This window comes from Sander lucioperca, chromosome 5 (assembly GCF_008315115.2).
Source record: "Sander lucioperca isolate FBNREF2018 chromosome 5, SLUC_FBN_1.2, whole genome shotgun sequence".
In the NCBI taxonomy this organism is placed as follows: Eukaryota; Metazoa; Chordata; class Actinopteri; order Perciformes; family Percidae; genus Sander; species Sander lucioperca.
Genome location: NC_050177.1, coordinates 10570179 through 10589515, shown reverse-complemented (window position 1 = coordinate 10589515; position 19337 = coordinate 10570179). Strand labels below are relative to the sequence as shown.

Sequence of the window (19337 nt, the reverse complement as noted above, 5' to 3'; positions counted from 1 at the left end):
ATAGTTAACCACATATATTATATAACAGGGTGATCAATATGTTTATGACAGATTAGTTTGACACTGAATGTAAAGTAAAAATGATAACGCATCTTTTAGTTTACACAAGGGAAACGGTTGATGTTTTCTTTGCTTGCGGTTATTTATCTGGGACCACTTTTGATATTCTCTGATTCATGTACTGGACTGACTTATTTGTTTTCTAATATTTAATCAAAGAAAATGATTATAAACAACTGTACACTAATTTCTATTGCGCTAACAATACATCATAATTATTTGTTGATTATATTTTGTATTAATAATCTGATTATGCAAAGTAACTAAAGCTTTAAAATAAGTTAAGTAATAAGTACAGTATTTGCCTCCAAAAGGAAGTGCAGTATAAGTATAAAGTAGCATAAAATGAAACTACTCAAGTAAAGTACAAATAACTTAATTAAATGTACTTGAGTAAATGTACTTAGTCCCTTTGCACCACAGCTTGAATTGAATTGACTGTGGTTCCTTGTCCCGACCAGAAGGTGGCGGTAGCGCACCACAAAGCTATTTGCCGACCACAATAAAAAACCTAAAAGAAGTTTCGCCATATTTTGGCCAGAGACCCAGACCACGAAGATGTCCCGTAGCCATCAGAGACGGTTTGCCATAATACATTAATGCCCGTAATGGGAAGGCGTTGTATTTGTACATTTTTAAATTAACTAACGTAACTGCACCGGAATAGCTATAACAAGTTTGCTACATGATCTCTTTGTTGCAGTTTTTCTCATTAGTAGCTGTTAGTGGATGTAAATTAGTTTAACACAGTAATAGTTGCTGCTAGCTAAACACAAGAAGCTAAAAAAAAAAAAAAATTCACCAGTTTCAGTGTAAATTATTATAATGTATCATGCATTAATTTGATCAAAGCAACCCTAAAGCCAATAACGCCTTCAAAGAACTGGGCTGCAGGAGTCACACTGAAGATTGGAACCGCATAAGACAGACTATCAAATGCGAAAGACATGGATCAGTATGTTGAAACAGGACTAACGTTACACACGGATGCAAATGTAACCGTGTTGACTGACAGTCTGTTTCCCTTCGAGGCTGATTCCGCTCAGAGCCAGCCTCGACTTCCTGTGTGAATATCCCTCCTACATGCTCCACAAGCCGGTTTGGGACACGTAACTGTTAAGGACTGCCTGCTCGACGCTGTTTCTCCCAGTCATGTCCAGGTCCAGTCGGCGGTACAAGCCTCTGCAGCAGAGCAACGGCTCTCTCCCCGGCTGTGACCGGGTGTGGATGCCCCGGGCCCGGGTACTGCTGCTCTGCCTCTTCGGGGTTCTGGTGCTGGCGGTGGTGCTGGGAGTCTACCTGTCAAACGACACCACCGATGGACATGTGAACCGCATGCCAACCGCAGATCTGGCCAAAGACAGGGTAAGAGTAATGGCAGATACATAAACACAGACTCTCAAACTTTACCTGTCTGCTGTGGGACCTCTAAATGTTCACTGTCACTTAATAGCCACAACCAGATTGTGTTGCATTGTCTGGATTTCAGTGTTATAACATCACATAGTAACCAGATATGACAAAGCTATGAACTATGAGCTTTGGCTTCCCCTTTGTATATAATGGATCCACATTAAAGGACCAGAGAAGATCAGTGACAATGTTAATATGGCTCATATAGTGCTGAAACTAAAAGTTGATTCATTGATAGACAGAAAAAAATCCATGCCTTTAATTTTCTAGGTTGTTATTTAAAAAACACGAATGCCAAATATCCTCTGGCTCCAGCTGTGACAATCGCTGCTTTTCTTTGTCTCGTGATAATAAACTTTAGTCTTTAAAGATCCCTTCTAGACATGTTTTAGTATATTGTGTCTGATATGTTTTCTCCACAAAAAACTAAACATTTCCTTATTAAAAATTCTTAAAATAACCTTCTCCCTTATTGAAAAATCCAAACCAATGAATATGCAAATATCGTTCATTTCAAAAGTTTAACTGCTGGACACAAGATGTCTCCTACTTCACTGACAAGTCCATTCCACATCACACTTGTGTTAGTTGCAGATTAGCTTCAAAACAACTAGAGATGTCACAATGCATGTGTTAAACTCTAGCCTTCTAGTGTCAAACACCAGTCTGGGTCAAACATCCAAGTAAAGTAACCAAAATCAAAACACAATGTTGACTGGGGCGAAGTAATTAGTCAGACAAGTAGTCTGATACCATCATCTTGAACGTTATTCACTATTTTCTGTAATTCTATGGACAAAACAATTCAATTGAAAAATCGAGAAAAGAATCAGCAGATTAATCAATTTTTATTATATAGTCCAACATCCCAAATGTGCCTCAAATGGATTCAGGCTCTCAACTTAAATAAGGAAAACACACACACACACACAAATAACCTTTTTAATGGGAAAATAGGTAGGGCAACAGAGGGAGGCCCCTCCTCCACAGGGCTGGGTATCAGTATCGACCAAAATAACCCAGTAGTCGGTTACCAAACTTCTCCAGATAAACCATACCTGCTTTTGGTCCTTTTTGTACCCAGATCTATAAATAAATGACTATTTATTTAAATGTGGTTTTGCTTGCAGCCAATAACCAAGCATTCTTCAATTTAATGCGACGTGTGATTGGCCCACTACTGCAGCAGCTAGTGGTGGAGTGGTGGTGGCATTTTACGCAACTGAATGCTTCCGTTCACATGATGGGTATTGAATGAAGTAGAACAAAAAATTATTAAAATAAGTACTCTATTGGTATAACTTTAGGACACTGGTATTGTCAATAGCAAGCCCTACTCCTTCAGTATGGGCAGGCGTGCAAGAGATGCCGCATATACAGAATATAGTGGACAGAAATGACAATAAAAATAACATCTTTTAGGTGCTGCTAAACACTTGTCCGACCTGGACCATAAAACCTCTTCTATACAAAAACGACCTGTTGTTACAGTTTGCTGCCTAACCTTTTGATCACAGAATACATTGTTTTTCCTGCTTTTCCTCTTCCTACATTTGCTTTTTTAAATCAATAATCACATCTCCCAGTTGTCCCACAAACCCAGTAAGTGCTCTCCGGCTCAGATCCGCCGTCTGGCCTCTCAGGTGGATGGTACTCGCCTGTGGGAGACCCACCTGAGGCCCATCCTAATAGAGAGGCTCCCAGGGACACAAGGCAGCCTGGCTGTACAGCAGGTGTGTGCATATTTATAGTTTTCTCCTGTTCACACATTTTCTTCACTCGTCTTTAATCCGCCCTCTCTGCTCTGCTTCAGCACATCACCTCGACTCTGTCCTCGCTGTCTGCTGGCTGGGCCGTAGACTTGGACTCATTCCAGTCTTCGACCCCTCGTGGCCAGATCACGTTCACCAACATCGTTGCCACTTTGGATCCTTCGGCCCCTCGCAGGCTGCTCCTGGCCTGCCACTACGACTCCAAGGCTCTGCCTCCAGACCCCCGGGCCCCAGAGAAGGTTTTTCTGGGGGCCAGTGACTCAGCAGTGCCCTGTGCTATGATCCTGGAGCTTGTCACCTCTCTGGATGCCCAGCTTCTATCATTCAAACAGCAGGTAAATGCTCAGTTGGGTTTTGTTACATGCGCGTTGACGTCCTGGCAATTTGCAGTGGTTGCTGCAAGATATACAGTAGACAGCAGTTGGAGCAGATGTTGACGGATTAATTTCCTGTGATCCGTCCTATGACAAAGAGAAAAGGAGATGCTGACAAGAGTATCTTCTCTCTTTTTTCCTTCTTCTTATACTCTCATTTCAGCCCACTGGCTCTGTGCCTACAGTATGGGATGCAAAATGCTGACTCCAGCACCTTGTTTTCTTTGCAGCAGTCATCTGTAAATAGCAGTACCCCTCCAGAGGCTAAGATTTATGTAGTTACTGTAGCAATGCACACTGCGACATCACTGCAGAAAGAGAAACTGGCATCAGTTGCTGCTTTTTGTGAAGCTTTTTTTTTTTTTTACCTCTTCCCTTCTTCTCTACTAGAAACTTCCAGTGTCTCTCCAGCTGGTGTTTTTTGATGGGGAGGAGTCATTTGAAGAGTGGACCGCCACAGACTCACTGTACGGCTCCCGTCACATGGCTGAGCGCATGGCCAACACGCCTCACCCTGCAGGCTCCACACACACCACCGTGCTTCAGGCTGTGGTGAGGAGAAATGTGCATCCCGATCCAGACACACTCTAAATTATGTATGAGAAGGCTGAATTTAGCAGACTGCCTAGACACAGCCCATTTTAAACTTAACAAAAGCAGCAGGTCTGTCATGTCTGTATGGACTGACCCTCCTACTAAATATAGGAATTTAGGATGGGTCTGAATTTAAATTGAACAGCCAAAATCTAGTTACGATCTCTAACTTAACCCCTCCTGTCATGTATCTTAACACTCCTGTATATGTTTTTGTTTACACATACATATACTGTACTGGGATTAAAAGGAAACTCAATATTCAGTAGCCATTTTGACTTTGCATTTTCTCTCTAGGACCTCTTTGTGCTGCTAGACCTGCTCGGTGGTCCTGATCCACTAATTGCAAATCACTTTGATAACACGGCACGGTGGTTTGACCGCCTGATCGCTGCAGGTGAGGACTGGCTGTAACGTTTTCATGAATATTTAAAAATCCCCTCTCCGTTATGGGCCCTAACTCTGCCTTCACCCTCGCTCTCAGAGAAGAGACTCCATCGGCAGGGTCTTTTGACGTCTCACCCCTCAGAGCAGACGTATTTTAGGAAGGATGTGTACCTCGGACCTGTGCAGGACGACCACATCCCCTTTCTTCACAAAGGTGAGTGATGGCATAGACTGCTGGAGATTTGTCTTAAGTATAATATATGCTGTCAGTCATCATCACTGTCTTCCACTTTCCTTCTCCTCCCCCCCACACACTTACAGGTGTCCCTGTGCTACATGTCATCGCCACTCCCTTCCCACAGTTCTGGCACACACTGGACGACACAGAGGAGAACATGCACCGCCCCACTGTGGTGAACCTGACCAAGATCATGGCTGTGTTTCTGGCAGAATATCTGGGCTTCTGAACACAAACACTGACAAGTATTTATGGTCAAGGTGCTGACTTTTTACCCAGTACTGGAGTACTAGTGCTATTTGTGTTTGTCACACTGATGACAAATAATTGCAAAATGACCAGCATTAATTGGACCCAAATGCACAAGAGAAGAACCTGAAATGAACTAAACGGTTCTGTTATCAGTGTACTGGAATACCAGCTAACCCTTTACCAAAGACTTGGCTCTGCTGGACTAACCAGACTACTTGCTTTCATGTGAGGGATGAGCTGGAGACGCCAGTCCTAATGTCTGGGCATGGGATGTGGCTACAAAGAGTCTTAATTCAAATGTTAATAGTTCTTGGATCATGGTACCAGAGGAACGGTTGAGAAAGTTTGTGAATTTAAAGGCACTCTAAATTATTCTTCATTCCTGTGAAAAAAGAAACCATAGCCGTAACATTTATTTCCCCCGTTAATATGATTTTGATGCACTAATGTCTTCTTAAAGATCTCTTGGAGCTTCTGTGAACACTGGGTCCTATCTGTGAATAATTATTTGCCTTTACTTGATTGAGGATCCTCTTGGCCTTACAACCTGTATGACCAATATGGCTATACTGCACATTTTGTGTCAGTTTAATGATGTTATTAGAGTGAAATCCAACAAATGTTATTTTACACCATGTGAAAGGTGTAGTGAAAAGTCAGCAATAAAGTAAAAATGGTTTTATTCCGTTTCTCTTAGAATTTGATGCACTTTTGGAAAGTCAAAAACATAAACTATTACAAAATATTAGTACATGCAGAGACATTTTACCAGTATAGTCCAGTCTTATCCTCTTCCGCCCAGTCATGTTTTGGTAACAAACTTTACTAAGCTTGCAAAGTATTGGTTTTACTGACATCAGAAAATAGACTTTACATTCAAGAAGGAGCAAAACTGTTTTGTAAGTGTTACTTATTCAAAAATAAAAGTCACAAATTAAACATTTGAAGGGCAGACTCAAATGAGGCCTACACACATGTGATGTAGAGGAGGTGGCGGGTGAGAGAGGGGTGGAGGTGGAGAGTGGTATAGGAGATGTGGGCTTCCTGGAGGCGATAAGTCATTGTCAGAGGAAGGGTAGACTTGTCCTGAAGTTCCTCCAGAGCTAGATATCTGGAAACTGAATGAAAAGGCAAGGAGAATCAGAAAATTGCATCTGATCCGGTCTAACACCACTGTTCAATCTTGCATCATGTCTGATGTAAACCACAAGAGGGTGCTGTTATTCTGTAAAATGAATGAACTTAGACAATGTGTGCAGCAGAAAGTTGAAAATGTACAATGTCCATTTGATTTTTACATGATTTCACTGTTTTAAGTGTAGCTCTATACTTTGCAGATGTTCATGTTGCATTGAGAGACAAACCAATATGTCTACTTTCACCTGGTCTCAGGACAAGACAAACAGGAGAACACTTACAACAATGGCAAAATTGTCAATGGACCACAAGGTCTGTGCTTGAAATTGTATAATTCTTACAATTCAAGACACATAAAAACATACAAGTTCTACACACACTCCAACTGGAACACAACCGTAACAGTACGAGGACAAATAAATACCAGTACAAGGTGCATGGATAGCAGCGTCAAAGGAACCTACATAGGGTAGGAAAAAGTGCATATCAGCCTACAAAGTTGACACAATATAATCAATGACCATCGTCAACAACATCAGCATCCATTACATTACATCACCAACCCCTTTTATCAACGATTCTGACATCCTCAACACATAGTCAACAGACTAGAATATATAACCAACCAAGGAATAAAGAAAGAGGATGAAATGAGGTAGCCAAGAGATCAAAGAAGACTCCTCCCCTGACCCCTATTCAGGAAGGAAATGGCTGCAGGTATAAAGGAGTACTTGTACCTGTTACTCCTTACAGATGGACATCTTAGACGGGAACCAGACAGCAAGGACTGAAATTCAGGGAGTAAGGGTTGGGAACTGTTGGAGAGAATAGCATTAGCTTTCCTGACTATCTGTCCATGGAACAGGTCTGATAATGTGCACTGCTGGACACCCAATATCTTATTGCTCATCTTTAAGCTTTACTAGCTTGTTAAAGCTGGTGTAGGCAGTTTTCTGGAAAAGGCAAAAAAAAAAAAAACTCCAGAATTTAAAAATACAGCCCTCCTCCTGCAGCTCTCCCCTCTCTATCCTAAGCCCCTCCCAGCAAATGCTTCACCCCGATCGTGATTGTGATCCCGATGCCATATTGGCAATTCTGTGACAAATACCGTCCTGTTTTCTTTGCAAACTTTTGGGCCTATAAACCCCTTTGAGATGACATACTGGAATGCAAAGCTCTAGTGGGCATAATAACAGCAAAATATCAATATCAGCAAAGTGCTTCAACAAGACAATAACCCTGAGAGCAACCTGCTGACCCGTCACTGACCCATTAACATCCGTGGTCCTGTCCCTCTGCCTGCGGTTCTTGAACCAGTTGCTGACCTGAGTGGTTGTCAGGCCCGTGGCTGCTGCTAGCTCCCGTTTCTCCCGGGTAGAGGGATAGGGTTTATGGCGGTACCACTCCCGGAGTATTGTCCGTGATTTTTCCTGTTTGTAAATCAAATAAATAAAGTCAAGCCTAAACTTTTTTTTATACACAAAGACATACACAGACATACAGATAGGTTTAAAGTACCTAACCATGTAAAATAGGTTTCACTATTCAACATTTCTTCATGATGAATTGATATTGTTTAAAACTTAAACGGTGGCCAAAGCCCTTCCAGCTAAAATGTTTCATATTTGACAGTTTCCACCATTGTAACTTTCCTAGTGGTGGAAAAGTGGTCAGATCAGATGCTTAACTAAAGTGAAAATAGCAGGCTACCACCACACTAAGTGTGAAAATACTCCATTACAAGTGAAAGTCATGCCTACTAATTATAATAGTAGAAGTACTAATACAAAATGTCTCCTTTAAGTGTTGTTGTTTATACAAATATCAACATTTAAAAGTTGTAGCTGGTTAATGTAGAGCACAGTTTAACTACTTAATATATAGGCCTTCTTTTGAGTATGGCAATCTATAACAAATAGTCATATTTTAGAGGAGGATTATATATTTTTAAATGTAAAATCTGAATCAGAAAAGTAACTAATTACAGCCTGATTATACATGTCAAATATAGTGGCGTTAAAAGCAATATTAATATTTCCCTCTGAAATGTGGTAGAATAGAAATAAAATATAGTATTTTATATAAATATAAAATAAAGTAGCATAAGATACTCAAGTATAATACAGGCATCACAAAACTACTTACAATTAGTACAGAGTAGCCTACTTAAGTAAATTTATTTAGTTACTTTATACTACTGGCCTTTCCAATCCGCCTGTCTATTGGTGTATAGATAGACCATCTTACTCACACTGATCACAGCTAATCAGAATTCATAATTGTCTCTTTCAACGTAGCACGTACCAGGACGCTAAATAACAGTTGGGGAGCACATTAAGGGTAAGATAAGATACTTACCTTAAAACAGTAGCTGGTCTCCTCTCCATCCCAGATGGTGTGTGGTAGAGGAAACTTCCTCCTTACGCGATACTTCCCCACAGCTCCCAGGGGCCGGCCCCTCTGCCTCTCGGCCTCCATGTAGTGGGCTCCTAGCCAGAGCTGCTGCAGGAGGGGGTGGCTGCGTGGGGAGAAGGGGAAACCCTCCAGCACGGTGTAGAGGTCAGTGAAGTGGCCCTGGTGAAAGGCCACTGCGGCTTTAGCTTTGAGCACGCTTTCCAGCTCCCCAAGGCAAACAGAGGAGGAGGAGAGGGAAAGAGGAGGTAGAGTGCAGAGGAAGCCAGCAAGACGATCCATGCAACCGCTCTTCAGAAGGACCTCACACACACAAGCCACCTGCTCTGCTGTGAAGATCATCGCTGCGGAAACAGCCCCAAAAAATCCTGAGATGTGAGTTTGACCAAAGTCTGTGTGAAGATAACAACCTCTTCTAACAACCTCTTTTACTGTGGAGCATTGTGGCCGTCCTGTAGATGAACAAGTGAATGTGTGTGTGTTTATCATTACTCATGCCCTGGCAGAATGGAATCATAGGTAACCTGAGACCATCAGGGTTATAACAACAAACCATACATCCCTTCTTCTCTTGTACAAACACATGCATGCACACTCTCTCACACATTTTGGATTTGCTATTGTACTGGCATTCACCCACAGAGAGAGAGAGAGAGAGAGAGAGAGAGAGAGAGAGAGAATATGATGGCTTTGCCGTGCAGAAAGAAAATGCATTTGAATAAAATTTCCTTGCCAAATTAGAAGCAAAATCCTCAAATAGTTTTACTTCTAACAATAATTTAGTTTGCTCATAATAATAATAAAAGACAAACCTTTTTTGTAAATGTAGTTTATTACAACATTATGTAATATAAAAAATAGATGCATTTGAATACAAAAAAATGAGAAAACAAGAACATTGAATGACAGACACAAACAATCCCTTTCACAACTATCAAAAAGTTGATCAAAATACATTATCTTTGGTTAAATCTGGGGTCATATGTGTCAGGTAGGAGAGTAAAAACGTATCCCGGGCTACAAACAGGGGTACAAATGTGCATAAGCCCACAGAGGCTTTAATGTCTATATACTTTGGTAAGAAATGGCTCATATAATCAAACACAGGCTACTATATTTTACATATTGGACACATTTCCCTTTACCCCTAACTACTAGTTTAAAATGTCAGTAAAATTCAGACTAAAATTGATTTGTCCAAGATACCTTGGACAAATAATCTACCAACCCAAAGGCCACTGGGAAAAAATTATCTTAACATTTATTAACGGGGTGACCTACTGGATTTGAAAATCAAAAACTAAAATTGATTTAATAACTGTAGTCTAAGATTGTAAAACTTACACAACAATGTGACCTTCCAAGTGAAAATGAATATCATTTTCTGTATGCGTTTTTCCACAAGGATTCATTTTCTTACTGATTGATACATGCTTTAAATAGATTAAATGTACAAAAAAGACAAACAACAAACATACTTTTAAAATAAGAAACACAAAGGCCATTATTGTCACTAGATGCGACACGGAAGTGTATTTGTGTACCATAATTGACCAAAGGTTTGACCGATACCTGTGTTATGACATGACAGTACGATGAGGAGTATTTTTAGGTTTTAACTGAAGGAGCTGTTCCATCAATTTATGACAGATTTCATCAGGAAATCAGTATCCTGTTGTCAAGTGGGGATTATTAATCTCCAATTAATAAAGGATAGGACATTTCAGAACAGAATATGAGTCGAACCATTGTCATAACAACACGGCAGCGCAGCGTAAACATTGTGTAAATGAAAGGTGCAAAATATACAAATAGAGGAGATTCAGCCTGTTCATGACTATGCAACCAAATGTGTCACATTATATTTCATTGGAGATCAAACAGACAGAAATGTGGGTATTCATAAAAGTCCATGAAGTGAATCCCAAAATTTGGTTGGGGTGTATAGCACTTTTAAAAATGTGTAGAAAGTCCAAACATCTTTTTTCAAAACATCAAACCTGTAATATTTAATATAAGGCACTTATCAATATCGACAAACAGAGATTTTTGGATCACAGCAAACATTTTAGTGTCATGCTTCATTAAAATCTCAGTATTTAAAAGCTTTTCTCATCTCCCAAGTGTACTGGCTTTTCAACTCAGCCATTGTGCCACATAGTGTCCTATAAATAACTAAACATGCATTGCATAGAGTATATACCCTTTTATTTCCTGTGTTATAGTTTTATTAATGGAGGGCATCATTCACACTTAAAAAGTGCAGAAAGCCATTTAAAACAGACTGATAAACACAGTTTGGCAGCATGTTTCAGCCCAGACTTCAGTAACTTAAAAGAAATAAAATACTGCTGTAATGCAATAATGGTTTCACATAAAACTTAACTGGGTTCTGTTAGTGAAGAATACAATCTTAACTATATTCCTGGAGTGTTGGTAGAATACATCCTGAATCTCGGAGTTCTGGGCAGGCAGGCAAACCTCAACTATTTCTAGATGTATGCCTTTGCCAGATAGTCCGGTGGATAGTTACCGCGGTGGATCCACAACAAGCTACTCCTGCGGCCAGCAAAAACCCCAGTCATTTTTTCCAAGTACAGCTGAACGTGGTCTGTAGTCCACTGCAAAGAAGAGCTGAGAGAATAGACAAAGCCATAATTGGCCTTGCATAATATAGTCTTTTCTTTTTAAACACCAGGACCTGTAACTGGGCCAAGCAGACTAAGCAGAGTAAGTTCTTCTGTCTGCATCTGATAAAACAGATAAGGCAAATATGGATTTGAGGAAAAAAACTTTGAGACGCTTATGAACATCCCATAAAACTCTGCACATCCACATGAAATAGAGCTGTAGAGGATTTATCTCAAAAGTGCCAGCTAAGAACATGATGGTATGAGGCCCTACTGAGAGAGCATCATTGTTGTACAAGTCAGAACCTGAACGGACTGTAAAAAGAACAACATTTGGCTCTTAGAGGATTGACAATGTGGAATACGATCTTTCAGCCAGCAGAGACTGCAACTTACTGACTGTTTAATCTTTTCTGTTTTTTAGAGACACTGGGTTGCCGACCAGCAAGGTAAACAAACTACAAGCCCAGATCATCATCCACAGGGACAGACTGGAGCTGAGTAAGAATCTTGGAGTCCCCATCTATCTCCTCTGGATTCCTCAGTGCCGAGTTGGCTTCCACATCCTGCTCTGGCGAAGGGCTTCCCAGAAGCAGCGACTCTCCTCCTGGTAGGCCTAACAAAGCCGGGTCTACAGGTAGGTCCCCCTTGCCGCGGACATCAAACAGAGTTAGACTAGCTGAAGTGGAGAGGGGCACAGGGCTCCAGGCTGGTTGGGACAACTGGATGTTGGGTGTCGCCCCACTGTACATAGGACTGAGGGTAAGCATACTCTCTGGAGTCAGAGTGTTTGGCGTGGTAGGGGTGTCTGGATTGTCCAGCGCATGAGGGGAGGGGGCGGCAGGTGTCCCAGTCTCTGGAGCACAGTATGGTGGAGACGAGTTGATGAAGTTTAGGGGAGATGATGTGAGGCCACTGGTGGTCGGGCCTGAGGTGGTTGAGACGACAGGAGGGGTGAAGGGGGTGAGAACAGGACTCAATCCATTTAGAGAGATGGGTGAAGCCTCAGGGACTGGTTTCAGCGGCAACCTGGCTAGTTGGATGCCTGCTGGGATGGTCAGAATCAGCTTGCCTTGCTGGACACTCAGGTAGGGGCTTCCACCAAGGAGAAGGTTACCTACGGTGGTGATAAATTGACAGCAATCAAGACCGAGTAACAACATCAAACAAGGGGTGCACCAATATGAGCACCATCATACTTCTTTGAGGCAGCAAATTAATTTACAGACCAATACTTAAAATAACATGTTTTAGACAATAAACATCTGCTATAAGAAAAAAATCAGTCAATCAGGCATTAATAATTTGTCTTGATATTGTTTATTTAAAGTTTTATAAATAAATGCCGTGATAGGCAACTATCCATTTTTCATTATGATATTATTTAAGCAAAAATTGTGGTTTTCTGCTTTTCTTTGTCTAATCTGAAAATAAACTGAATATATATGAAGGTATTGGACTGATGGAAACACTAAACAAGTAACATGACTACAACACCCTGGGCAACAAACTTTGAGGTGCATTTCTTGTTTTCAGACATTTCATAGACCAAATAAATGATTGATTTATTGAGAAAATAATTACCAGATTAATCAATAATGAAAAACAATTGTTAGTTCCAGTCCTGGAATATTTCATCTCATTGTGTATTATGTCTATAACTACTGGTAATTTAGCAATTACTTATGTCAAGTGACTCTGCATCAGCTAATCCAAGTAATAAAATATATATTTTTAACTTTAATTACTTTGATTAGTTTTGAGAAAAAAAAAATCATGCACCTTCAGTATAAAACATAAATTAAAACAATTAAAGAGTAACTATTATTTTCATTGTTGATTAATCAACTGCTTATTGACTCCATTAGTCGCTTAGTCAGTTGTTTTGTCTGACCAATAGTCCAAATCCCAAATATATTCAGTTTAATATTATATATGACAAATAAAGTCTTTAAATCCTCACAATTGAGAAGCTAGAAGCAGTTTTTTTTTGGTCAATTTTGCTTGACAACCATAGACTGTATGCTGACAACACTTTCAATTATCAAAACAGTTTGAGTTGAGTTAATTTTCTGTTGTTTGACTAATCGTTTCAGCTATGCTTGCTACATTTATTCACACATAACTAATGAATTCAGTGTACCTGGAGGAGCAGAGGGCAGCTGAATGATCCCAGAGTTGAGGAGCTGCACACCAGGGGCCATGCTGGTTGGGGGACCCACACTCTGAATGGGCCTCAGCTGGTTTATCCTGAGAGGACCCTGTGCGACCCCTGCAGGAGCTGAAGTCAGGATCTGGAAGGGCACTCCAGCAGAGGGGATGGAGAGAGGACTGGCAGGTACCACTTGGGGGAAAGAGATGGTGGTAGAAGTTTGGATGGGCGAGACTGGGACCAGCTGAGGCATGGAGAGGGGGACTAACTGTGCTGCTGTGGTGCCTTTGGCCTGGGGGACTGGTACTACTTGTGTCGGGGAAGAGATGGAAATAACCTGTGGGACTTGGATTTTGCTGGGTGTGGAGTTTGTGCTTTGGTCCCCCAGCTGGTGCACCGTTCGCTGTGGGAGCTGATTGTTGTTAAGCTGTGAGATAGAAACTATGGTTGTGGCCCCTTCAGGCAAAGTTGTTGAAGCATCCTGCTGCTGTTGCACCAGTCTGTTGCTTGTGTTCACTGTCTGGTCTTGGAACTGGGGAGATGGCGAGGTGAGGGGGGATACTGGGACCAACTGGGGGCATTGGGAAACCTGGGCCCCTGAAGAGTGCTGGACCAGCTGGGATACTGGTATACCCTGGATGGAAGGCACAACCTGTGGCAGAGAGAAGACCTGAGGGGTGGAGCTGCTGGAGGAAACAGAGCTAGAAGGGTTTAAGTGGGAGCTAGCAGAGGCTAAGAAAACATACTCCCCTTGCTGACTGGAGAGAGGCACAGCAGAACTGGAGAATACCATGCCTGCTGACGACATAGAGGTCGGGAGGGTGAGAGACTCGTGGCGTTGGGTGTTTTGTGTTAAGACTAGCGAGGGGAGCCTGGTTGGGAAGGACAGAGTTGGTGAGGAGGGAGATAAAGATGAAGAAGAGGAAGATACTGTCTGGATGCTGCCCTCTGATTCAGGGACACTGATGAAATCCATTGCATTGGCACTGTCTGTTTTAGTTTGCAGAGGAAGAGAGATGATGGATGGAGGGTACGAGACGGGTGTGGTGTTAGTACTAAAAACAACTGCTGGAAGACTGCTCGGCTTGGCCTCCATGGCCGAAACCTCCTGCTGTGCCATAGAAACTGCTTGCTGCTGCACACTGATACTAGGTTTGGTTATTACCTGAGCCCCGTTCAGTATTAAAGGAGAGTTGGTTGCAACAGGACTCAGTGTGACTGTCTGGCAATCGCCTAAGCTTAGCCCATTAATTATGACACCAGCACCCGTACTGGAGATCAGGGAATTTCCATTAAGTAGTAATGGCTGAGAGGCTGTGAGGAAGCCGCCGGACCCGTTGAGGATGAGCTGGCCTCCTGTACTGCTGGGGACGGCAGAGAGAGAGATGATGGAAGCTGTGGAGCCAGCAGCCTCCTCCGGTTTGTCAGGGGTGTCGTCCATGGGGCTCGCCTCGTCCTCAGTGCTGTGGTTTCCATCAGACTCACTGGAACGGAGGAAAAATAAATGGGTCAAAAAGGGATGTGTGTGGCTTAAGACGGTTGGGCACCGAGCTTTATCAGTGCTCAACTTGAACACTGATAAACACAAGCCGTTTACTACCTTTGTAATTTTCTAATCCTTTAAATGCTTTGATCTTATGACATTATTATGTATTGCAAAGCAATGATTTCTGTTCAGGGACTACATTTTACTCACAAGTTTTATGGATTATGCATTGTTAAGTTTTGATGTTTTTTTTTTTTTTTGTTTTATTTTAAGTCATTAACCAACAGAATTAAGAGTCTGATCAATTAACAGGAAAAAACAGAGCGTATCTGCACACTAGGTTATAGCTCCCAAACTCTTTATCAGGCTTGCATGATGGCATCTGGTTGTTTAACATCATTTTTGACTTTAGTTTAGGTCTGACCAAAAATTTAATTTTCGTAGTTTTGTTAAGCCAATTCTGAAACATATGCACTGTCGACAAACATGCCCTCTGGTAAATAACTCAAAAATAAGTAATAGTAACATTTTCATGATAACATCCACTATTAGAGTCTCCAAAAAATAAACCTATAAAACGTTCTATATATATTTTAGTGGTTAACTTGTGATACGCTGTTGTTATATTAAATCCTTCTCAACTTTTTCTGGTCATCTTTACCATCTTATCTACAAAACTGACCATATTCTGCTGTGGATCAGTAGGCCTACAGAACTCTATCTGTGCAGAAAGTGAGACAAAGCTGGATCAGATTCCCAGAAGCTCTTTTAGGGTGTGTAAACTTGGTTCATGTGTGTTACAATGTAAAGCAGCCTGGTCAACTATGCAGATTGTCTGCCAGACCACCACAACCCCTCTGATAAGATAAGTCTGCTGTATTCTCTCGTCTCCTCACAACTTGCCTGCCCCTCCCTGCTTGGTGAAATAGTGGCTCTGAGATTTGAAATTGCGTGAAATCAACTTAAAAGGATTTTCCCCCCCCCCTTTTCACCACCCCCATCTTCCCTAGTTTAAGGTTTTACTCTAACCTCGGTCACCCTGCAAGCCCTATGCAGCGGTGCAGGGTTTCAGGAAACTTGAGCCATGGTGGGCGCCTGGATCTCACATTTCACAACAAAGCAACATGCTCCTGGGTCTCAGACCTGTGTGGCTTTACTGCTGTCAAAAGTCAGCCCCCCCTGTCCATCTTCTTACTTGATGCAACGTTTTTTAGTTGTTAGTTTTGTAACTTTGTTCACTCTTTCTATGCTGCCCTATGTAGGCCTGTAGGTCTTTGTTGACGATTAAGGTTTGGTATGGTGGTAGTTTCAGCGACTGTTCTGAGCGATTGGTAATGTCTTAAAACACAACACAAAGTAACGAGCTTGTAACTTTCAAATAAACAAAGGAAAGTATAAGACAGCTGTCGCCTGGATAATGACTTTTGTATGTCCCCTAACTCAATCCATAAAGTCATCTAGTGTTTAAAAATGCAACAAATGTGTTTCCAGTGTTGTTCTTGCCTTTTGCTGTGGGTCCCGGACGGGGTCCTGTCCCTCTGCCTACGGTTCTTGAACCAGTTGCTGACCTGTGTGAGGGACAGCCCGGTGACTTTGGCAAGGTTTTTCTTCTCGTCCGGAGTGGGGTACCTGTTGCTCTTATAGCACTCTTTTAGGGCATTTCGGGACTTTTCTTTGAAGCAGTACACAGTCTCCTCTCCGTCCCAGATAGTTTTGGGCAGGGGGAACTTCTTCCTGAGCCGGTACTTGTCCACTGCGCCCAGGCTGCGGCCCCGGGACCTCTCCGCCTCCTTGTAGCGGGCTTTCAGGTACAGGTCCTGCAGGAACCCATGGTTAGACGGGTGGAAGTCGTAGCTCTCCAGGATGGCGTACAGCTCCTTGAATTCTTCCCTATGGAAAGCCACCAGTGCCTGGGCCTTCAGCAGGGTCTCGTTGCCACGTAGCAGATCGGACGAAGGAGGTATGGTGGATAGAAACCTCCACAGGCGATCCACATTGCCCGCCTGCAGAAGGGCCTCGCAGAGACATGCTACTTGGTCTGTGGAAAAACTCAGAGCCGACTTTTGGAAACTTTGGAGTAATTGTTCCGAAATTTGCACCGTATCTTTCTCTTCTTTGGACTCCGTTGCCGTTGGCTCCTCTGGGCTGTTCTCAGATTGTTCTGTAGACTCCAAAGACAAGGAAGCCATTTTTACTTTAACTTTTTTTCATCCAGTAGTTCCTCCTCCTCTCTCTCTCTCTCTCTCTCTCTCTTCCTCCCTCCCTGCAGCGCAGCTCTCTCCCGTTCTCCGCCAGTCCACCAAACCATGAATGTGCCTGTTAAGTAGCGGCCACGCCCCTTTTCTAAACTAATGTAGTGTCTTTGTTTTAAAGTTACTTTATGCTATTTAGGCCAATCTTTATGTTATAATATTATTCAGATGTGAAGATATTTCCGTACTAAATTACTACTACTTTACTAGCTCTAGCACTACCAAGTTGGATCAAACTTGTTCATTGACAATAAATGACATTTCTCAAGCTGACTAATGTGGATGATAGAACAATTATTAATAGAGATCTTTCACTTGGGTAAAAGTATTATCATTTTTATGTAAAAAATACTCCACTTCAAGTAAAAGTCCTGCATTGCATGCTTTTACTTAAAGCTGGGGTAGGCAGTTTTCTGGAAAAGGCTAAACCCCCTCCAGAATTTGAAAATATAGCCCTCCTCCTGCAGTTCTCCCCTTTCTCTCCTAAGCCCCTGTGCTTTATACAGTAACCTGTATAGATATAAAATATATATGTTTTATATCTATCGTAACTTGTAGGAGAAGCCTAATAGTTATTAATTCCATCCATCCCCATCATGATTGTTATCCTGATGCCATTATTTATATAATTCTATGATAATTACCATCCTATTTTCTTTGCAAATGTGTGGGCCTGTAAAGCCCTTGGAGGTGACACACTGTGATTCGATGCTATGGTAAGCAGAAGGCAAAACTATTAGCAACATTTTCTCTCCATTTCTGAAATGCTTCACCGATATTAACACATTTTATTGCGTTTATTGTCAGACTCTCTTTTAGACTCTTGTCTAGACTCTCTAACAATGAAAATTGTTAATTGCAGCCCTAAGTAAAAGTGCTAATTAGGTGGCAGAATGGCCCTTTCAGATTGTTATATTATTGAATACTACTTCTTAGTAGTGAAGTAAAACGTTCAGAATAAAATACTGTAGGTAACAGTTTGTCTTTTTATTTTCTGGTGGCCCTATTGAGGGAATTGTCATCATGAGCTGGACAGCAGTGACCATTTGCAGCTATTTTGTGGATATCAACACTATCACATTGGACTGAAAGTTGCTGTGGTTCTCTGGGCTGAACTTGCTGGAAAAATGTGAATGTTGTCAAAAGACAGGAAAATGTAAAAAATTGATAAAAAATGTTTAAATAAAATTATTTTTTTTAAATTAAGAACATTGTTTGGATTGCCTTTTGATTTGTATTTGTTATTCTGAAGTATACATTATTAGTAGTACAACATTAGTAACTGGAGATTATTATATAATATTATTTATAATAGTAATAATAAATAATATAGTAACAATTAACAGTAATATATCAATGTTAATAAAACTGCATATTACAGCACAATACCAGCAAATTACAAAATTCCATAAAAATGCAGTAAAATACAGTTTTGTAGTAATACAGTATTGTTATATATAATGTAAACTGCCTTACAGTACAGCTACAGTAGTTCACTGTAAAATCGATATACAGCAACTTGCTGGCAACAGTGCTGCCAGTAACTTACTGTAAGGAAATTGTTTACAGTGTATTGTCTATATAATGTGGTAAATTAGTGAAAAATGCTCATCACAAGTTCCCAGAGCTGGAACCCGTGAAGAATTTATATTTGTGGCAGTATAGTCACTTTTTGATAATTTTACTTTTATTTATTTTAATAATACCCCCTAAGGGTTTCTGTAGCCAGGCAGACATATCCTTTATGATTAAGAATGACTATGGTTCTTTGTAATGGCAAATCTAGATTCCTGTAAAATACATGCCACAGTTCAGAAAGTGCGCTCTGACAGCTCCTGTTCAACCAATAACATGTAAAAGAGTATTAGTGTTTCTTAGACGTAAATTCAGACCTCAAGCGTTTTTCAAAGAGGAGATTATACATTTTTTTTATGTGTAATAAATGAAGGCCTTTGTAAGACAGTGTCTCTGTGTTTGTTCAGGTAAGACTCGTTGTCATCCCAGTTTTCCAACCTGATCCCATGGTTTGGTGTGCCTGAGGTGGTTTCCTAAAGCAAATACTGCCAGTACAAACACGCACAATGAAGTCTACACTAACACAGCAGGTATAATTTGCATTTGTGACATGGTTAATGTTTGGATTTTTGCAACAGATGTGCATCATAAAAGGAGAAAGCA

General features: G+C 41.2%; 3 protein-coding genes across 8 annotated transcripts; 1 reads left to right on the top strand and 2 right to left on the bottom strand.

Moving 5' to 3' along the window:
* The first annotated feature begins 587 nt into the window (after positions 1-587).
* Positions 588-5779, top strand: qpctla (glutaminyl-peptide cyclotransferase-like a). The gene is made up of 7 exons (XM_031296660.2): positions 588-1425; positions 3060-3206; positions 3287-3580; positions 4010-4171; positions 4511-4610; positions 4698-4814; positions 4922-5779. The coding sequence occupies exons 1-7, from the start codon at positions 1213-1215 to the stop codon at positions 5065-5067; spliced, it is 1179 nt and encodes a 392-aa protein (XP_031152520.2). The 5' UTR covers positions 588-1212; the 3' UTR covers positions 5068-5779.
* six9 (SIX homeobox 9) lies at positions 5754-9149 on the bottom strand. 6 transcript variants are annotated; one of them, XM_031296662.2, is made up of 3 exons: positions 8586-9144; positions 7486-7657; positions 5754-6208 (listed from the first exon to the last, which is right to left on the bottom strand). In XM_031296662.2, exons 1-3 carry the CDS (start codon positions 9126-9128, stop codon positions 6057-6059), a joined length of 867 nt encoding a protein of 288 aa, XP_031152522.1. In that variant the 5' UTR covers positions 9129-9144; the 3' UTR covers positions 5754-6056. The 6 variants fall into 6 exon arrangements, with proteins under 6 accessions (XP_031152522.1, XP_031152521.1, XP_031152527.1 ...); XM_031296661.2 differs by having other exon boundaries at positions 7497-7657; positions 8586-9141; XM_031296667.2 differs by having other exon boundaries at positions 6096-6208; positions 7478-7657.
* A 1574-nt stretch (positions 9150-10723) lies between these two features.
* On the bottom strand, positions 10724-17139 carry six5 (SIX homeobox 5). The gene is made up of 3 exons (XM_031296658.2): positions 16411-17139; positions 13413-14905; positions 10724-12386 (listed from the first exon to the last, which is right to left on the bottom strand). Exons 1-3 carry the CDS (start codon positions 17094-17096, stop codon positions 11728-11730), a joined length of 2838 nt encoding a protein of 945 aa, XP_031152518.1. The 5' UTR covers positions 17097-17139; the 3' UTR covers positions 10724-11727.
* Positions 17140-19337: the final 2198 nt, after the last annotated feature.

Bases quoted from the DNA above. Each gene is read 5' to 3' on its own strand.
- six9 (XM_031296662.2), bottom strand. From the start codon at position 9,128: ATGATAAACACACACACATTCACTTGTTCATCTACAGGACGGCCACAA. The intron at 7,658-8,585 runs GTAAGTATCTTA...ATTTACAAACAG, and splicing joins AGACCAGCTACTGTTTTAAG to GAAAAATCACGGACAATACT. The intron at 6,209-7,485 runs GTCAGCAGGTTG...CTTTTCATTCAG, and splicing joins TGTTAATGGGTCAGTGACGG to TTTCCAGATATCTAGCTCTG.
- six5 (XM_031296658.2), bottom strand. From the start codon at position 17,096: ATGGCTTCCTTGTCTTTGGAGTCTACAGAACAATCTGAGAACAGCCCA. The intron at 14,906-16,410 runs GCAAGAACAACA...CCTCCGTTCCAG, and splicing joins TCCGGGACCCACAGCAAAAG to TGAGTCTGATGGAAACCACA. The intron at 12,387-13,412 runs GTACACTGAATT...TCACCACCGTAG, and splicing joins GCTGCCCTCTGCTCCTCCAG to GTAACCTTCTCCTTGGTGGA.
- qpctla (XM_031296660.2), top strand. From the start codon at position 1,213: ATGTCCAGGTCCAGTCGGCGGTACAAGCCTCTGCAGCAGAGCAACGGC. The intron at 4,611-4,697 runs GTGAGGACTGGC...CCTCGCTCTCAG, and splicing joins TGACCGCCTGATCGCTGCAG to AGAAGAGACTCCATCGGCAG. The intron at 4,815-4,921 runs GTGAGTGATGGC...ACACACTTACAG, and splicing joins CATCCCCTTTCTTCACAAAG to GTGTCCCTGTGCTACATGTC.